Source organism: Rhinoraja longicauda, chromosome 15 (genome assembly GCF_053455715.1).
Source record: "Rhinoraja longicauda isolate Sanriku21f chromosome 15, sRhiLon1.1, whole genome shotgun sequence".
Lineage (NCBI taxonomy): Eukaryota > Metazoa > Chordata > Chondrichthyes > Rajiformes > Arhynchobatidae > Rhinoraja > Rhinoraja longicauda.
In genome coordinates, this window is record NC_135967.1 from 8,033,412 (window position 1) to 8,047,719 (window position 14,308).

At 44.3% G+C, this 14,308-nt stretch overlaps 1 protein-coding gene across 4 annotated transcripts in view; it reads right to left on the reverse strand.

Moving 5' to 3' along the window:
• The window catches only part of atp1b4 (ATPase Na+/K+ transporting subunit beta 4), a 52,071-nt gene that overhangs the window by 33,354 nt on the left and 4,409 nt on the right, over positions 1 to 14,308 (reverse strand). Inside the window, exons 1-2 of one of the 4 annotated variants that reach the window (XM_078411902.1) lie at positions 12,674 to 12,995; positions 12,415 to 12,481 (exon numbers count right to left, since the gene is read on the reverse strand). The exons of 1 other annotated variant lie outside the window; for it this stretch is intronic. In XM_078411902.1, the coding sequence (XP_078268028.1) occupies positions 12,415 to 12,477 (63 nt within the window). In that variant the 5' untranslated portion in view covers positions 12,478 to 12,481; positions 12,674 to 12,995. Of the gene's footprint in view, positions 1 to 12,414; positions 12,482 to 12,673; positions 12,996 to 14,308 lie in introns of those variants that run through there. 2 more of the 4 variants (XM_078411903.1, XM_078411906.1) reach the window with 2 other exon arrangements.

Genomic DNA, 14,308 nt, shown 5'->3' on the forward strand with positions numbered 1-14,308 from the left:
ATCATGTTCATAAATTACAGCAGCAGATTTAGGCCATTCGGCCGATCAAGTCTATTCCACCTTTCAATCATGCTATTGAGGGCGTGCAGCGTAGGTTTACTAGGTTAATTCCCGGAATGGCGGGACTATCATATGTTGAAAGACTGGAGCGACTAGGCTTGTATACACTGGAATTTAGAAGGATGAGAGGGGATCTTATAGAAACGTATAAGATTATTAAGGGGTTGGACACGTTAGAGGCAGGAAACATGTTCCCAATGTTGGGGGAGTCCAGAACAAGGGGCCACAGTTTACGAATAAGGGGTAGGCCATTTAGAACTGAAATGAGGAACAACTTTTTCAGTCAGAGAGTTGTGAATCTGTGGAATTCTCTGCCTCAGAAGGCAGTGGAGGCCAATTCTCTGAATGCATTCAAGAGAGAGCTGGATAGAGCTCTTAAGGATAGCGGAGTCAGGGGGTATGGGGAGAAGGCAGGAACGGGGTACTGATTGAGAATGATCAACCATGATCACATTGAATGGCAGTGCTGGCTCGAAGGGCCGAATGGCCTCCTCCTGCACCTATTGTCTATTGTCTATTGTCTATTGTCTATGTCTGATCAATTTTTCCCTCTCAACCCCATTCTCCTGCCTTCTCCCCAATAACCCCTGACATCGTCACTAATCAAGATTCTGTCAATCTCCGCCTTAAAAATATCAATTGATTTGGTCTCCACAGCCTTCTGTGGTCGATGGACTCCACAGATTCTCCACCCTCTGACAACAGAAATTCCTCCTCATCTCCTTTCTAAAGGTACGTCCTTTAATTCTGAGGCTACGGCTTCTGGCCCTAGACCCTTCCACTTGTGGAAGCATCCTTTCCATATCCACTCTATCCAGGCCTTTCACCATTCGGTAAGTTTCAATGCAGTCCGCCCTCATCCTTCTAAACTCCAGCAAGTATCTCATCTCAAGGCTTTTAAACCTTTCTAAGTCACAATCCAAACACACTGGCTCAATATCCTCGCAGAGCCAGAGCTAGCCCATCCTGTTCTTGCTGCTTTGTCCACTGGTTGGTGCTCAAAGTTTCAACAATTTAATGAATAAATCATTGAATTGCACTGATAACGTGGTCAACAATGTGCACACGAAATTATAAGAGGTGTAGATAGGGTAGACAGTCAGATCCTTTAGCCCAGGATGGAAATGCCCAACACTAGAAGGCTTAGCTGTAAGGTGAGGGGAGGAACGTTAAATGGAGATGTGCAGGGCGGGTTTATATTACACAGGGAGTGGTGGGGGCCTGGAACACATTGCCAGGGGTGGTGCTGGAGGCAGGTACGATAGTGGCATTTAACAGGCTTTTAGATAGGCACAGGGAAGTGCAGGGAATAGAAGGAGATTTGGATCGTTTATGGGGAGATGAGATCACTTTAACTTGGTATCATGTTCGGCACAATCATTGTGGGCTGAAGGGCCCATTCCTGTGCTGTGCTGTTATCTTATCGAAACATATAAGATTATTAAGGGGTTGGACACGTTAGAGGCAGGAAACATGTTCCCAATGTTGGGGGAGTCCAGAACCAGGGGCCACAGTTTAAGAATAAGGGTTAGGCCATTTAGAACTGAGATGAGGAAAAACTTTTTCAGTCAGAGAGTTGTAAATCTGTGGAATTCTCTGCCTCAGAAGGCAGTGGAGGCCAATTCATTGAATGCATTCAAGAGAGAGCTGGATAGAGCTCTTAAGGATAGCGGAGTCAGGGGGTATGAGGAGAAGGCAGGAACGGGGTACTGATTGAGAATGATCAGACATGATCACATTGAATGACGATGCTGGCACGAAGGGCCGAATGTCCAACCGAGATTTAATGCAAGAGGGAAAATATTTAAAAGAAGGCTGTGGTGCAACGTTTTCAAACAGAGGGTGTTGGGTAGATGGGACAAGTTGCTAAAGGTAGCTGTAGAGGTGGGTGCAATTATTATGTTTAATAGACATTTGGACATAATAATGATTTTCAATTCATTCTCTCTCCTCCTGATCTGATGGTTTAAAATAGGTCACGAAATCTGTCTGCGTGGGATAATCATGCTGCCAAATAAATGTGGATGGCTAGGGGCAGCATGGTGGCGCAGCGGCAGAGTTGTTGCCTTGCAGTGCCAAAGACCCAGGTTCAATCCTGACTACGGGAGCTGTCTGTACGGAGTTTGTATGTTCTCCCTGTGACCACATGGGTTTTCTCCGTCTCTCACCTGAAAGCTATGCTCTCTGGTCTGAAGATGGGTCCTAACCTGAAGTGTCAACCTATCCTTTTTCTCCAGAGATGCATCCTGACCCGCTGAGATACTCCAGTTTGTGTCTATTTTTGGTATATACCAGCATCTGCAGTTCCTTTCTACACGGGTTTGTTGGTTAATTGGCTTTGGTAAAATTGTAAAGTGTTCCTAGTGTATAGGATAGTGCTAGTGTAAGGGGTGATTGCTGGTCGGCGCGGACTCAGTGGGCCGAAGGGGCCTGTTTCCACACTGTATCTGTGAACTGTTTATGTATGTGCTGTTATGTTTGTGTGCCATTGTATGTTCGCTCTTAGTACCTGAACTGATGTACAGCACTTTGGTCAACGTGGGTTGTTTTTAAATTTGCTATACATATTAAATTGACTTGACTTGACTTGACTTAATGTCTAAAGGCTAATGGTGAAACATAAACTCATCCCAGCTCTGCCCAGGACAGGATGGCCCTGCAGAGAGTAGTGCGTTCGGCAGAACGCACCATGGGAACTACACTCATCCCCCTGCAGGACCTATACAGCAGGAGGTGCAGATCGAGAGCAAGCAAGATCATGAGGGACCCCAGCCACCCCAGCAACGGACTGTTCCAGATGCTACGATCAGGCAAACGCCTCCGCTGTCACGCTGTGAAAACGGAGAGGATGAGACAGAGTTTCTTCCCACAGGCCATCAGGACTGTCAACTTTTATAACCTCAGAGACTAAATTTTTGTCTACACTATAGTAACTTATTAACTTTATTTATATGCTGTAACTGTAATTCTTTTTTGTGCACAATCCGCAGGCATTGCCACTTTCATTTCACTGCACATCGTGTATGTGTATGTGACAAATAAATTTGACTTGACTTGACTTGACTTGATCATTTTAATGAAGTAGATGGGTTCTGTTGCATACTGAATGTTGATAAGTTCATACGTTCATAAGTGATAGGAGCAGAATTAGGCCATTCAGTTCATCAAGTCTGCACCACCATTCAATCATGGCTGATCTATCTCTCCCTCTTAACCCCATTCTCCAGCCTTCTATCCAGAACCCTTGACAACCGTACTAATCAAGAATCTATCTATCCCTGCCTTAAAAATATCCATTGACAGCCTCAACTGCCTTGTGTGGCAATGTATTCCACAGATTTACCATCCTCTGACTAAATAAATTCCTCCTCATCTGCTTCGTAAAGGGATGTCCTTTTACTCTGAGGGTATGACCTCTGGTCCTAGACCCTCGCACTAGCAGAAACCAAAGATACTAGAGGAACAAGATGGACCACTCCCTTGAAATCGCCTATACTGAAGTGTAGTACGCAAAGGAGTGCCATTTTAGTAAGCAAAACCCGACGTTCGCTATGCCTCTCGCAGTGTAATCAGTGTTTTGGGGGAACAGTATGTGTGATGATATCATAAAAATGCAGAATATATCTCATCTATCAATTCGCAGATTTTTCTTTTTTTCTTTTTAAATGTTTCTGCAAGTTTCTCCCTACTAAAATGGCGCCATGACATAGTACAGTTTTTAGGGTCGAGTGGTTTATCTTGTTCCTCTAGTATCTTTGGTGGAAACATCCACTCTATCCAAGCCTTTCACTATTCGGTAAGTTTCAATGAGGTCCTGCCTCATTCTTCTAAACTCCAGCGAGTACAGGCCCAGTGCCGTCAATGGCTCATCACATGCTAACCCATTCATTCCAGGATTCATTCTCGTAAACCTCCTCTGAACCCTCTCCAATGTCAGCACATCCTTCCTCAGATAAGGGGCCCAAAATTGCTTGCAATGCTCCAAATGCGGACCAGTGTCTTAGAAAGCCTTAGTATTATATCCCTGTTTTTGTATTCTAGTCCTCTCGAAATAAATGCTGAATGGGTCATGCCTCATCTGTGCACTCCCCTGCCACATTGCAGAAACCCTTTCCCAATGCAAGTTCACAAATATATTTTTGCACTACTTCAATTTAGCCAGGCAGGAGTGTACAGCAACCCTGATTTCACTGCCAAACATTCAACTAAAGACCCCTTCTGCCCGTACACGTGAATAGGCAGTGACATAACCTGTCAATATTTGAACTAGGCATTTGCATTTGTTCTTAGCATTTAGCTGTGTAACAAGAATACGTAAGCGTTCTCACAACACATCCAATTTAAACTTCCCCACACCCAACAAACCCACCAAATTTGAGTGTTTCCATTTCTTCTCTGACCCCCAAGCATGGCTGTTCTGGATAATATTTTACAAGCCCCACAATGTTTGCTAATTATTTAACACATTCACATGTCGTGAGAGTTTCTATCTCTGCGAGTCTTTCCAGCAGTGTGTTCCAGACCTCCCCCTCAGTCAGTGAACTCATTTGGTTTGCCTCCCCTTTGATCGCTCTATGTGTAACTTAACAGCTCTTGGAGCTTACTTAGAGTTATAGAGCCATAGAGCCATACAACGTGGATGCAGGCCCTTCGGCCCAACTTGCCCACATGGACCAACATGTCTCATCTACACTAACACTGCCTGCATTTGGCCCATGCTTCTCTAAACCTATCTATCCATGTACCTGTCTCAATGTTTCCTAAACGTTGTGATATGTATTACTTGTCTCAACTACCTCCTCTGGTAGCTCATTCCATACACCTACCACCCTTTGTGTAAAAAAGTTACCCCTCAGATTCCTATTAAATCTTTCCCCCCTCACTTTAAACCTATGTCCACTGGTTCTCAATTCCCCTACTCTTGGCAAAGGACTGTGCATTTACGTGATCTATTACTCTCATGATTTTGTACATCTCCATAAGATCATCCTGCGCTCTAAGAAACAGAGTCCTAGCCTGCTCAACCTCTCCCTTTAATTCAGGCCCTCGAATCCTGGTAACATCCTCCTAAATCTTCTCTGCTCCCATTCCAGCATGACTGATGAAGGTCAATGTGACAAAGGTCTTTTTGCCCACCCTATCTACCTGTGATGCCACTTACAAGGAACTTTCACTTTCGCCTCTTGGAGCATGCTTACGTTTGACTCTTTGGAACATAATGATCCAGAGAGAGTTCTAATAGCTGAGGTGAGTCGAGTAAATAAGTAGAGAAGTATTGATGCAACTTTACAGGGCATGGTTGCAGTTTTTAGTCTCCATATTTAAGGAAGGATGGGTTTGGCTGAAGGCAATGCAGGGAAACATCCTGGGATGAAGATGGTGATGTATATGGAAAGATTGAGCAGGTCAGGCCTATACTCTTTGGAGTATAAATGATGAGAGGGGATCTAATTAAAACACACCAGGTTCTGTAGGGGCATGGCAAGGTGGATAGACAATAGACAATAGACAATAGACAATAGGTGCAGGAGTAGGCCATTCGGCCCTTCGAGCCAGCACCGCCATTCAATGTGATCATGGCTGATCATTCTCAATCAGTACCCCGTTCCTGCCTTCTCCCCCTGACTCCGCTATCCTTAAGAGCTCTATCTAGCTCAGGTGAGGTGATGCTGAGGTGACACTTTCTCCATGTAGAAACAAAGAACTGCAGGTGCTGGCTTAGTACACAAAGTGCTGGAGTACCTCAGCAGGTCAGGCATGTACCAATCAAAAGCTCTCTCACCTCCGTCCACCTATTACCTGCCATGCTTTGGCCTGCTTCTTGCTTTGTCCAGCTTTCTTCCTTCCCCACCTCCTACCTCCCCCCCTCCCCCCCCCCCCCCCACCCCCAACAATCAGTCTGAAGAAGGGTCTCGACCCAAAACGTCACCGATCCATGTTTTCCAGAGATGCTGCCTGACCTGCTGATGTACTCCAGCACTTTGTGTCCTTTCGATTTTCACCACGTGGAATGGTCCAGAACTGGAGACATAGATTCAGACTAAGAAGTTGCTCATTTCAGACAGAGATAGAGAGGAAAGTCTTCTGCTAAAGCTGTGGGGGTGGGTCATTGAAAGCTGTGGAGGTGGGTCATTGAAAGCTGTGGAGGTGGGTCATTGAATCCATTCATGGCAGACGGTGACTGCCACGTAAAGTGCGAGAGAGGCAACAGGAATGGGCAGAGAGCTGGAACGTAGTACTGAACCCAAATTAGATTTTAACTATGAACTTATCGGATAGTGGAAAAGCTCAAGGGGTCTACTGACTTTCTCTTGCTCTTGTTTCTTCTGCTCGCAAGAGGAATTGTGAAGAGTCATTGATTCAAAATAAGGCAGAGATAAGGAGGACTTTCTTCTCTCAGTGGGTTGGGGATTCTCTGCCGCAGAGAGAGGTGATGCTGGAGTCACGGAATATATTCAAGGCAGAGAATTACAGATATTTAATCCACCAACGTCTCATGTCGCCTTTTCTGCCTTGATGATCCAAGTGCTCGTCAAGATACTTCTTAAATATGAGAATTTCCACATACATTCGTCTCTTAGGCAGTATATTCTAGACTCAAAATAACCTTGAGGTAATACGATACTTCTTCAAATCCTTTCTAAATTCATACCCTCACTTTAAACCTGTCCCCTCTTGTTTTAAATACCTCTGCTATGGGGGAAAATTCTGACTATCTACCTTTTCAATTCTGTATACCATTATCAGTTCACACTTTAGCCTTCCCCCAGTCTAAGAAAACCCAGCCTATCCAGTCTCTCTTCATAACCAAAATGCTTAATCCTTGACAACATCTGTTGAATCACTCTGCACTCTCCCCAATGCAATCTTGTCTTTCTAATAGTGTGGTGACAAGAACTATATACAGTTCTCCAACTGTGGCCGAAGCAAATGGTTTATCATGTTGCACCATAACTTGTCCTTACATTCTTTGCTCTAGCTAATGAAGGCAACAATACTATACAGAGTGCAGGAGTAACTCAGTGGGTCAGGCAGCATCTCTGGCAGACATGGATGGGTGACGATTTGGGCCGAGATACTTCTTTAGACTATTAGTCTGAAGAAGGGTCCCAATTCAAAACATCGCTTATCCAGAGATGCTGCCTGACCCACTGAGTTACTCCTGCACTCTGTGTCTTCTTTTGTCAACCAATATTAACCATAACTTTTGTCTGCAAGTGTCTGGGAAAATCAGGTCGGTTCTGGACCCCAAGAAAGGGAGTTTGTAGAGTGCCTCCGAGATGGGTTTTTAGAGCAGCTTGTACTGGAGCCTGCCAGAGAGAAGGCAATTATGGATTTAGTATTGTCCAATGAACCAGATTTAATAAGGGAACTCAAGGTAAAGGAACCACTAGGAGGTAGTGACCATAATATGATGTTTTAATCTGCAATTTGAGAGGGAGAAGGTTAAATCAGAAGTGTCAGTGTTGCAGTTGAACGAAGGGGACTATGAAGGCATGAGAGAGGAGCTGGCCAAGGTCGACTGGAAAAGAATCCTAGCAGGAATGACGGTGGAACAGCATTGGCAGGAATTTCTGGGCATCATCCAGAAGATGCATGATTATTTCATTCCAAAGAGGAAGAAAGATTCTAAGGGGAGTAAGAGACATAACCGTGGCTGACAAGGGAAGTTAGGGATGGAATAAAACTAAAAGAAAAGGTAACGGGAAGCCAGAGGATTGGGCAACTTTCAAAGGACAACAGAAGGTAACAAAAAGGGCAATACGGGGTGAAAAGATGAAGTACGAGGGTAAGCTGGTCAAGAATATAAAGGATAGTAAAAGCTTCTTTAGGTATGGTAAGAGAAAAAGATTAGTAAAGCCAAATGTGGGTCCCTTGAAGGCAGAGACAGGTGAAATTATTATGGGGAACAAGGATATGGCAGAAGAGTTGAACAGGTACTTTGGTTCTGTCTTCACTAAGGAAGGCACAAACAATCTCCCGGATGTACTAGAGGACGGAGGATTAGGGAGACAGAGGAACTGAAAGAAATTTGCATTAGGCAAGAAATAGTATTGGGTAGACTGATGGGACTAAAGGCTGATAAATCCCCAGGGCCTGATGGTCTGCATCCCAGGATACTCAAGGAGGTGGCTCTAGAAATCATGGATGCATTGGTGATCATTTTCCAATGTTCTATAGATTCAGGATCAGTTCCTGTGGATTGGAGGGTAGCTAATGTTATCCCACTTTTCAAGAAAGGAGCGAGAGAGAAAACGAGGAATTATAGACCAGTTAGCCTGACATCAGTGGTGGGGAAGATGCTGGAGTCAATTATTAAAGAATTAATAACGGCGCATTAGTAGTAAAAGGATTGGTCCAAGTCAGCATGGATTTATGAAGGGGAAATCCTGCTTGACTAATCTTCTGGAATTTTTTGAGGATGTGACAAGTAAAATGGATGAAGGAGAGCCAGTGGATGTAGCCAGTGGGCTTTCAGAAAGGCTTTGATATTGTCCCACACGGGAGATTAGTGGGCAAAATTAGAGCACATGGTATTGGGGGTAGGGTATTGACATGGATAGAGAATTGGTTGGCAGACAGGAAACAAAGAGTGGGAATAAACGGGTCCCTGTCAGAATGGCAGGCAGTGGTGAGTGGAGTGCCGCAAGGCTCGGTGCTGGGGCCGCAACTATTTACAATATATATTAAATGATTTAGAAGGAATTAAAAGTAACACTAGCAAATTTGCAGATGACACAAAGCTGAGTGGCAGTGTGACTGCGAAGAGGATGCTAGGAGGTTGCAGGATGACTTGGACAGGTTGAGTGAATGGGCAGATGCAAGGCAGATGCTGTACAATGTAGATAAATGTGAGGTTATCCACTATGGCGGCAAAAACAAGGAGGCAGATTATTATCTCAATGGTGTCAAGTTAGGAAAAAGGAGTGCAACGAGACCTGTGTGTCCTTGTGCACCAGTCACTGAAAGTAAACATGCAGGTACAGCAGGCAGTGAACAGAGCTAATGGCATGTTGGCTTTCATAATGAGAGGATTTGAGTATAGGAGTAAAGAGGTCCTGCAGTAGTTTAAGGCCCTGATGAGACCACATCTGGAGTATTGTGTGCAGTTTTGGTCTCCTATTTGAGGAAGGACATAGGTTCACGAGGTTAATCCCTGGGATGGCGGGACTGTCATATGAGGAAGGATTGGAAACACTGGGCTTGTATTCACTGGAATTAAGAAGGATGAGAGGGGATCTTATAGAGATGTATAAAATTATAAAATGATTGGTCAAGCTAGATGCAGGAAAAAAATTCCCAATGTTGGGGGAATCCAGAAACAGGGGCCACAGTCTAAGAATAAAGGGGAGGCCATTTAAAACTGAGATGAGAAAAAACGTTTTCACGCAGAGTTGTGAATTTGTGGAATTCTCTGCCACAGAAGGCAGTGGAGGATAATTCACTGGATGAATTTAAAAGAGAGTTAGATAGAGCTCTAGGACCTAGCGGAATCAAGGGATATGGGAAGGCAGGCATGGGTTACTGATTGTGGATGATCAGCCATGATCACAATGAATGATGGTGCTGGCTCGAAGGGCCAAGTGGTCTCGTCCTGCATCTATTTTCTATGTTTTCTATATTTTCTATCTCATGTGTGGCACAGTGGCACAGTGGTAGAGCTTCTGCCTTACATCGCCAGATGGGGGTCGTCAGTGTTCGTCAGTGGGGGTACTATCTACATGGAGTTTATGCATTTTCCCTGTGACTATGTGGCTTTTCTCGGGGTGCTCCAGTTTCCTCCCACATTCCAAAGATATGCAGGTTTGTAGGTTAATTTGCTTCTGTAAATTGTCCTTGGTGTGTAGAATAGAACTAGTATGCGGGCGGTCGCTGGTCAGCGTGAATTTGGTGGGCTGAAGGGCCTGTTTCCATGGTGTATCTCTAAACTAAACTAAACTAAACTAAACTTCTTCACCACTTTATCCACTTGCACTTGCATCCTTGGACTTGTCCATCAGAATCCCATTGTACCTCAATACTAATTAGGGCCCCGTCCTTATTAGTCCTCCCAAACTACATCATCTTGCATTTATCAGAATTAGATTCCATCAGCCATTGCTCAGCCCATCTTGCCAACTGATCATTGTCTTTGTACATCCCATGCATTCACTCATCATGATCAACAATCAGTTTACTCCTTTTAATGAGATTATTTGAATGAAATGATTCCCGTTACACCTCACGCTGTTTTGGCAAGGGCAGCAGCATAATCAAGGATGAGTCTCACCCTGGTCACTCCCTCTTCTCCTCTCTCCCATCGGGCAAGACGTATAGAAGTGTGAAAACGCACACCTCTATATTCAAGGACAGTTTTCCCCCCAGCTGTTATCAGGCAACTGAACCATCCTACCAATGACTAGAGAGCAGTCCTGAGCTGCTATCTACCTCCTTGTAGACCCTCGGACCATCTTTGATCGGACTTTACCACCCACTAAATGTTAGTCACGTTATTCCCTTTATCATGTATCTGTACACTGTGGATGACTCGGTTATAATCATGTATTGTCTTTCCGTTGACTGGTTAGCTTAGCACACGACAAAAGCTTTTCATTGTACCTCAGTACACGTGACAATAAACTAAACTCAAACTCAAAACTTACTAATCATATCTCCTGCACTCATATCCAAATTGGTAATGTACATCACAAACATCTATGCTCCCAGCACCAATTTGCATGGTATACCATTGGCTACAGGCTTGCAGTCATCAAAATAACCTCTTATATCAAATAATCTACCATGAAGTGGAACTGCTGTTTAGTTTAGTGTAGCTTGGTTTAGAGATACAGTATGGAAACAGGCCCTTCAGCCCATCGAGTCAACATCGACCATTAACCACCCATTTACACCAGTTCTACCTTATCCTACTTTCCCATCCACTCCCTACACACTTGGGACAATTAACCTACAAACCCGCACAACCTTGGGATGTGGGAGGAAACCGGAGCACACAGAGGAAACCCACGCAGTCACAGGGAGAGCATGCAATCTCCACTCAGACAGCACCCGAGGTCGAGATCGAACCCGGGTCTCTACCAGCTGCGCCACTGTGCTGCACTCAAGTAGAGCAATATTGCCCTTCATCAATATAGCCGCCACTGATCAGATCCCATCTCCACTCCAACCACCATTCACAAATATCAGCACCATTGACCAGAAACGTCACCGATCCGTGTTCTCTAGAGATGCTGCCTGAGCTGATGAGTTACTCCAGCACTTTTGTGTGTGTGTGTGTGTGGGGGGGGGGCTTGGTCTACCAGCATCTGCAATTCCTTGCGTCACCACCTCAATTCTTCAGTTCTCTCTCTTTCCAAAATACTTTGGAGCCAAACATTTTTAGTACCAATCCTGTCCTCATTTCAGACAGGTCTCTTACTACCATGATTTCACCATGGCAGATGACCATTTGGGTTTGCAGAACACCAATCTTATTTACCACACGCCGTGCCTCACACGCACGCAATGTGTATCTCCTCCATCTGCTCATCCTCCCTCCTGACCCCCTCCCATGTAACACCGCACCGTTTATCACTCTCGTGATGTCCCTCTCTCCTGGTCCATCGTTCCTCCTTCTCAACTCCCTTGTCCTGAGCTCTTCGACTAGTTTCACTGTCCCCTTGATTTGATTTTACTGATTGTGTGCCTCGTTATCACCTTCCCCTCGGCTATAAATGATCCATTCCTCATTCTCCTTGGCCTTTGTCCCCTTTGATCTCTCGTGTTCACACCTTACCCTTCCACTTCTCAACGTCTCCCTCTGCCCTGACTCTCAGTCTGAAGAAGGGTCTCGACCCGAAACTTCATCCATTCCTTCCCTCCAGAGATGCCGCCTGTCCCGCTGAGTTACTCCAGCATTTTGTGTTTATCCTGATTTCTACCCCCTACAACATTGGTCTCAACACTCGCCAACACCATTTGTAAACCTCTTCCTGAAAATATTGTCCGTGGTAAGGCTGAGATACAGAAATGGATGGAGGTGTGTGCGTGAATTAACTTAAGGGACCGTTAGAAGTAAAGAATCTCTTTAATCTTGGTACCCGCCTCCTCAAACTCCCTTCAAAATAGTTTAGTGCAAAACAACCAATGTTTCCATTTTAAAAGCGACTGTGATTAAAGTTTTCTCTGTGGTCTAAGACGTGTTCTCAGAAAACAGGCATTTGTGCTCTTAAGATTATGACACTACTGAATGCACCTTCAAAATTCCTACTTCAAGTAAGAAAACCAACGACTTGGAAACATAATGCCTCACAATAAAAAAAAAATTAACATTGAAAAGATTGCTCCAACGCACTCTAACGCCGGTACACTCACGGGCATCGTAACAACGTTCCTAAGGTTTCCCACTTCACCACCAGGTACAGAATTCATCGCCATGGCTCTTTAATAAGAATTGTTTATTTTTAAATGACGAAAAGCAAATGTATTTGGCATTTTCTCGACCAAGTGTCGAGCGGAATGCATTAACATTGAGTAAAACTCCGCCAACTCCACCCAGAGGAACTGGTGTGTTTTCTCTGGGTGAGTGGTGGGATTCTGGACGCAAAATCTAATTGAAAATCAGATCAAATACCTCAGTTTTCCTCGCAGCGCCTGGGCGGCAATTCCGTGTTGTGGCGATGACCTTGCGAAGAGGGATTGAATTTACGGGTCAGAAAATAACTAGCTTCCATCAGAAAGGTGACGTCGTTAACAGGAACCACGCTTAGATTCCTCATCCTTAAACATTTCCCCCGAATCTGGAACCGCACAAGGTTTCTCAGAACCTTAGGACATTGGCTTTTGCCTGTGTGTTAAATACTCTTTGTGCAGTTACTTGAAAATAAAAACGCTCTCGTTTCTGATTCCTGATAAAGATCGTTCCCTTTTAGTCAATGTGTTGCTGTCAATCAGTTTCCAAGAGCAATGGTAACATGTTAATGGCTCGAGGATCTATATTTAACCCACTTCTTAGGAGGTCTGTACGCGGGGTCAGTTTCCTTGAAGTAAAGCTCAGCTAAACATTCCCAGAATTACAAACGGCTCAAATACAAACAGCAATGAATAACAGGATCAAAAGTTCCTCAATTGCCCATTTTCATGTTGCCTTTGCGATGAATTTTCCAAGCCAATAACTTACATTCAGAGAGGGATTGAGTCAAACTCTACTGATTAAGAAGTCACTGACAAGTTTTAACATAGAACATAGCACAAGAACAGGCCCTTTGGCCCACACTATCCATGTCAAACATGAAGCCAAGTTAAACGAATCTCCTCTGCCAGCACTTGATCCATATCATTCCATTTCCTGCATATCCATGTGCCTATGTTGTTACCTTCTTTCTCCCAGCTAGCAATCATCTATTCTACATTTTCCTTGATCTCCATCCCCTTTGTTCTGATTTCACACTACACACTTCCTTATCTATATATCTCCCTCTCCCCTGACAGTCTGAAGTAGGGTCTTGCCCCAAAACGCTACCCATTCCTGGTTTCTGGTACTGGAGCCTCAACTCTACATATCATGGATGAAGGCACCAAAGGTGTCGTTGCTGAACGTGCAGAGATAGGTGAGAAAGCAAATTGTAGAGAAGCAATGAGAAGGCTTAAAAAATATATAGTTATGTTCATTGAGTGGGCAGAGTTCTACTGAATGAAGTGGGATGTGGCAAAATGCAAAATTGTCTTTTCTAACTGGAAAAATAAGAAAAACAAGGTACATTATCCATATGTAAGAGATGCAGATGGATCCTAGTGCCCGATTGGAAAGATGCTCGTACCCAGCCATGATAAGTAACTAAGAAGCCAACAGAGTTATAATTTGTAATGGGAGGAATTGAATGAGAAGCTGGGAGGTGATGCTTCTATTACATAAGGTGTTATCTGAAGTATTGTGAATGGGAAGTATATTAACGCATCAGAAACTATTCAGAGAATGCTTTCCGCACTGATACCTGGACTGTGCAGGTCCTCTAATGGCAAGGGTTGGCCACGTTAAGTGTTGAGAAGAGTTAGAGATGATTTGACGGAAAAATGTAAGCTTCAAAATATTCAAGGACTCCGTTTCCAGTGCCCTTTAAAGAAGTGAGCTGTAAAGGCCCATGAGCCTTGGAGATAAACATTTCATCTATCTGTGTCACTTTGCTATGGGGGTTCCGTCGCTGTGTGTATTTAGGATATTTGTTGAGATGTTAAGGGAAGCAAGGGGTGTAGGTCAGTACAGGAAAGC